This window comes from Hemitrygon akajei, chromosome 23, assembly GCF_048418815.1.
Source record: "Hemitrygon akajei chromosome 23, sHemAka1.3, whole genome shotgun sequence".
Lineage (NCBI taxonomy): Eukaryota > Metazoa > Chordata > Chondrichthyes > Myliobatiformes > Dasyatidae > Hemitrygon > Hemitrygon akajei.
Window position 1 is genome coordinate 64,982,912 of NC_133146.1, and position 6,000 is coordinate 64,988,911.

At 39.2% G+C, this 6,000-nt stretch overlaps 1 protein-coding gene across 1 annotated transcript in view; it reads left to right on the forward strand.

Annotated features, from left to right (window-relative positions):
- The window catches only part of LOC140715509 (uncharacterized), a 449,684-nt gene extending 444,456 nt beyond the window's left edge, over positions 1 to 5,228 (forward strand). The window contains exons 23-24 of the mRNA XM_073027850.1: positions 396 to 489; positions 3,055 to 5,228. Coding sequence (XP_072883951.1) covers positions 396 to 489; positions 3,055 to 3,094 — 134 coding nt within the window. The 3' untranslated portion in view covers positions 3,095 to 5,228. The remainder of the gene's footprint in view (positions 1 to 395; positions 490 to 3,054) is intronic.
- The last annotated feature ends 772 nt before the right edge of the window (positions 5,229 to 6,000 follow it).

Genomic DNA, 6,000 nt, shown 5'->3' on the forward strand with positions numbered 1-6,000 from the left:
AGATTCACCAAACCCTGACTAAAGAAATTGCTCCTTATTTCTGTTTTAAAGGGATGTGCCCTCTGGTCCTAGACTCTCCCACTATAGAAACACCCTCTCCATGTTCACTCTATCTCGGCCTTTCAATATTTGGTAGTTCCCTCCTCATTTTTCTAAATTCCAGCAAATACATCTCCGCGCCATTAAATGCTCCAGATCCAACACTAGAAGTGTAGTGAGAATACCTTCACCACATTCACAATAGTCCGAAGGCACTGGCTCAGTACCACCCAGTCAAGGGAAATTAGAACTGGCCATAATTACTTCTACGTTGCTGGAGGAGTTTCCAGAAAAATCCAGATGCTTTGAATGACTGAAAGAAATTCTGAAACCAACTGTTACTTCCCTGCCTGCAGAACGCTCCTTGGAATGGACTAGAGAAGTTGTGCCAGAGGATGGACATCTCCTTACCATGTCCAGATTAAAACTACTGGCCAGTAACATTGCCAGGTAGAGTATGATGCTACAGCAAATAGAATTCATTTGATATTTCAGTTATTACTTAGCTTGAAGTTAATATAGAAAATGTGTATGTTTTCAATGGCAAAGATAATGTATATAAAAGCTTAAAATTAAATCCTCAACAAATGCAATAACTTGAAAAGGTTTCTTTGACAGCACTTTTCAATCACCCATTTTTAAGAAAGACTGGTTTGAGGAATACTCTTGCAGAATATCCCCCTCAAGTCACAGATAAAAGTGGAAATCCTACTTAGCCTATTCAGTTTGTAATTGTCCTTATGACAGGTAGCAACACTAAGTTATAAACTGTTCAAATTATTTAAGGAAATGAGGGCCTACTGGAATAGGAAGAGAACTACTTAATTTATCAGATAGTTTTGTTCAGCAGACTTTATTTGTTTGACAAAACACCATATCATGAAACCATCTAAAGCAGCATGGTGGCATCGCAGTTAGCTGTAATAGTGCCAGCAACCCCGGTTCGATTCCTCCACTGTCTGTAATGAGTTTGTACATTCTCCCTGTAACTGCATAGGGTTCCTCTGGGTGCTCCAGTTTTCTTGTGCAGGTTAGTTAGTTAATTGGTCACATGGGTGTAATTGAGAGGCACTGGCTCATTGGACCGAAAGGGCCTGTTAGCCATGTTCTATCCCGAAATAAAAACAGTAAATATCCATAATATCCTGGATCTGGATTGTTTGTTCGTTGAATATATTCAATAATAGACGTTTGGGCTCTGGAGAAATTAAGACCGAGGGAGCCAGGTGAGAAACTGGAATTTATTCTGAGGTTTCTGCTGAGTTTGAATGATGGAACCGATTTGCTTACATTCCTTATACCCACCACCGATAACTGACATATCATTAACACCCATTTGAATATTAAAGATTGTGGAAGATACTTGGATCACATCCAGTACATCTGTATTTAGAACATGATTTCTTTCACATTTAAAAGCAATCTGAAACCACGTCCCACCAGGATCAAGGGTAGCTGTTATAAGACTATTGAATGTTCTCCTAGTATGATAACTTGAACTCTTGACCTCCTAATCTACCTCATTGTGACCTTGCAACTTACTGTCGACCTGCTCTGCACTTGTTCTGTACTACACTCAGTGGTCACATACAGGTACACCTGTATACCTGCTCATAAATACAAATCTCTAATCAGCCAATCATGTGGAAGCAGCTCATACATGCAGACATGTTCAAGGGGTTCAGTTGTTGTTCAGACCAAACATCAGAATGGGGAAGAAGATAACATACAGCACATCAAACCTTGAAGTGGATGGACTATAGCAGCAGAAGACCATGATTATGCACTTGGTGGCTATTTTATTAGGTTCAGGGGGTGCCCAATAATACGAGGGGTGATTGATAAGTCCGTGACCTAAGCTAGAAGGAGTCAATTTTAGAAAACCTACCACATTTATTTTTCAACATAGTCCCCTCCTACATTTACACACTTAGTCCAGCAGTCATGGAGCATACGGATCTTGGACCTCCAGGAAGTGTCCACAGCAGGGGTGATTGATAAGTTTGTGGCCTAGGGTAGAAGGAGATGAGTTATACAGCTCTCGTTACATGCACATGCAGTTCAACTCTATGAGTGATTATGCAGAAAGTTTGAAGTTAATAACGCATCGGGGTGATTGATAAGTTCGTGGCCTAAGGCAGAAGGAGATGAGTTATTAACTCCAAACTTTCTGCATAATCACTCAGACTTGACCTGCATGTGCATGAAACAAGAGCTGTATAACTCATCTGCTTCTACCTTAGGCCACGAACTTATCAATCACCCATCGGCGAACACTTTCTGGAGGTCCAAGATCCGTATGCTCCACAACCGCTGGACTAAGTGTGTAAATGTAGGAGGGGACTACGTTGAAAAATAAATGTGCTAGATTTTCTAAAATTGACTCCTTCTACCTTATGGCACGGACTTATCAATCACCCCTTGTACACTGACTATATAACACTTAATCCTGCATTCTGTTATTGGTTTACCCCAGTAGTATCTCAATGCACTGTTGTAATGAATTGATCAGTATGCAAGACAAATTTTTCACTGTACCTTGGTACATGTGACAATAATAAACCAATTTATCAATTTACCAACCCTCATTGATTCCTAAGACTTTAAATATAAAGTCTATAAATATAAATGTTTAAACTCTTACAAAACCAAGATGGGAATAAAACTGTTGGAGATCATGTGTAATGATACAGTAGGTTAACAATTTAGAGAGCTTGCTGCTGGAATCTCCACCCTACAGCCCCTCTTACCTGATGGCTGGCTCTACCCAGTCCCTGATCCTCACTGCTGACCCTTCTCTCTCCTGATCTCCAGCAGCACATTTTAATCCAGAAGACATTCAACATCCATTTAGTACAGCCTGATGATTTCGTACTAGAATTTCTGGAACCAACACCTGTGTCTTCAAAGAGACATTCATAACAGGTGTCCCAGTTGATCAAAGGACACAATCATTCTGTATTTTAAATCTAAAATATAAATGGAACATACTGTCATATCTTGCTTTTATTTTAGGATGAAGAAGATAAAATCACAACAATCTAATAAAATCTAACTGAAGAAGGAATGTGCATTTGTCAGATCATTCGCCATTGACTTCAAGATGAATATTTTGAAAATCATCACTCCTGGACTCCACGTGTAAAGACCATAGGCAGTTTGAAGGGTTTGGCATGGACTAGATGGGCTGAAGGACCCGTTTCTGTGCTGTACTTTTCTACGACTCTATGACCCTAGTGGGTTGGGGGGGGGGGGGGGTTGGACAAAGGAAAGGAACTGTCGATGTTTCAGGTTGGGCCAAATGCAGGCAAATGGACCATTTTAGAAGGGATTTGTAGTTGGTATGAACCAGACAGGCCTCAGCTTCACCATTTGATCATGCCTGATCCATTTCTTCTTCCTTATCCCTGCAACCATTCATGCCCTGACTTATCAAGAACCTGTCAACCTTAAGTATACCCAATGACTTGGCCTCCACAGTTACCAGTAGATACAAATTCCATAGATTCACCACCCTCTGGTTAAAGATATTCCTCCTCACCTCCATTCTAAATGGATGGCCCTTTATTGTGAGACTTTGTCCTCTGGATTTATACTCCCCACTATAGGAAGCATCTTCAGCACATCCACTGTACAGAGGCCTTTCAATATTAGATAGGTTTCATTGAGATCTCCCCTCATTCTTCAAAATTCCAAGAATATGGGCCCAGAGCCGTCAAACGATTTTCACACAATAACTTTTTCATTCTTGGAATAATTTTCATGAACCTCGTCGGAACCTTCCCCAATGTCAACAAACCCTTTCTTAGATAAATGGTCCAAAACTGCTCACAATACTCCAAGTAAGGCCTCACCAGTACCTTATTAAGCTTCAATATTACATCCTAGCATTTATATTCCAATCTTCTTGAAATGAATGCAAGCATTGCATTTGCCTTCCTCACATATTAAGCCTGCTTTCCACCCCAATTTAACCCTAATGAGGATTCCTGGAGCGTGAGTGCGAAAATTGAATGGCAGAGATGGATCTTCAATTTAATCTTTTTTGAGGATGGAAACTCAAGAATTCATCACAAGCCATACCAACCAAAACTAAGTTCCATTCACAGAAACTCTGTATCAACTCAGTTGTATCTTTGGGGCTTTGCTATTGCTTGCTTGGTGGGTGGGTGGTGGGTGCGGATGCCTTCTGCCGAAAAAAGTGGGGGAAGGGGAGGGTTGATCCTTTCCTGCTGTTTGTGCTTAGGAGGGGGAGAGGGGCTTTGGAATTCTTATGTTTTCTATCATTCATGCTTTGGGGTATTCTTCTGTTCCTGTGGATGTCTGCAGAGAATAAGAATTTCAGGTTGTATATTGTATACATTCTCTGATATTAAATGGAACCATTGAACCATTGAATAGTGATACTCATTGTCATGAAATGTTATAATTCACATCAGTAGCAAGCATCCCATTTAAGACCATAAGACATAGGAGCAGAGTTAGGCCCTTCACCCCATCGAGTCTGCTCGCCCATTCCATCATAGCTGATTTATTATCCCTCTGATCCCCTTTCTCTTGTCTTCTCCCCATAACCCTTGATGTCCTTACTTAACAAGAATCTACCAACCTCCACTTTAAATGTACCCAATAGCTTGCGCTTCACAGCTGTCTGTGGCGATGAATTCCAAATTGACCACCCTCTGGCTAAAGAAATTCCTCCAGAATTCTGTTCTGAAAATTGGTCAATTGTCTTGACATACTGACAAGAAATAGTGAAACAAGAGACTAAACCCCAATTTTACTGTACTAGTAAACCCTGTCCTCCCATAGATTTGTGTCTGATAAGCCATTGTATAACAATGAACACTAGTAAACACCTTTACATGAATATGTATAGAAACTCATTATTCCTGTAATCTTCTGTGTAATGGGTAAATTTTTATATTCAATGGCAAATTTTTCTTAATTATATTTTAATTATATGTAAAAACAAATGGAGAGTTAGGAACATGAATTCCTATATATTTTTTCTTGAACAAAATATCCTTGATTTTAAGAAGCATTAGCTGCATATATCTTTTCTATGAAGAACAGCTGATGTAATTGACTCTTAATTAATAATTAAGTAATCACTATTCCTTAGAAAACTAAAGCAATTCAAGTCTTCCATTCTTAATCATTTCTGTATTAACACTGATTTATAAGAATCTCTAAATAAATATCTGCATCCACTGAATGCCTTTTCAGTTGTAATATTTAGTATTCAGTGTGAATAGGGCAAACTGTGACATGATTAACATTTTTCATTCTAATGAAAATTAAATATACTCTTTCTGATAAATGAAATGTCATTTCAAAAGGTCACTTAAACCAAATTAGACAGAAGATCAAACCTATCTGCCAATGTATAACATTATTTTGAGATCCATTTACTCACCTTTATATTGAAAGCTCTGATAATTATAGGTTAACCCAATGCTGCAGCACGCTTTTATTTTAAAACCTATAATATACTGTGAGGGAGATGATGTACAGACATTGGGATAAGGTAGTCTACTTCTATAAAAAGCAGCCAGCTGCAAAAGCTTCTGTGAGCTGCAATATACTTATGTTGGTCTTGTCCTTGTGGAGAATGAATTGCCAGAGATGGTGGGGAATGAACAGTCTTAGAGAGTGGGGAATAAACTGTTCTAGATACTGAAGATGAGCTATAGGAGATGGTTGGGAATGAACGATCAGAGATGATTGGAATGAACTATAGGAGATGGTGGGAATGAAATATTGGAGAAGATAGGGAATTTTCTTTTGGAGATGGTAGGAACAAACTATCAGAGATGGTGGGGAATGAACTATGAGAGATAGTGGGAATGGACTATCAGAGATGGGGTAGAATGAACAATCAGAGATAGTGGGAATGGACTATCAGAGATGGTGAGGAATGGACTATCAGAGATGGTGAGGAATGGACTATCAGAGATG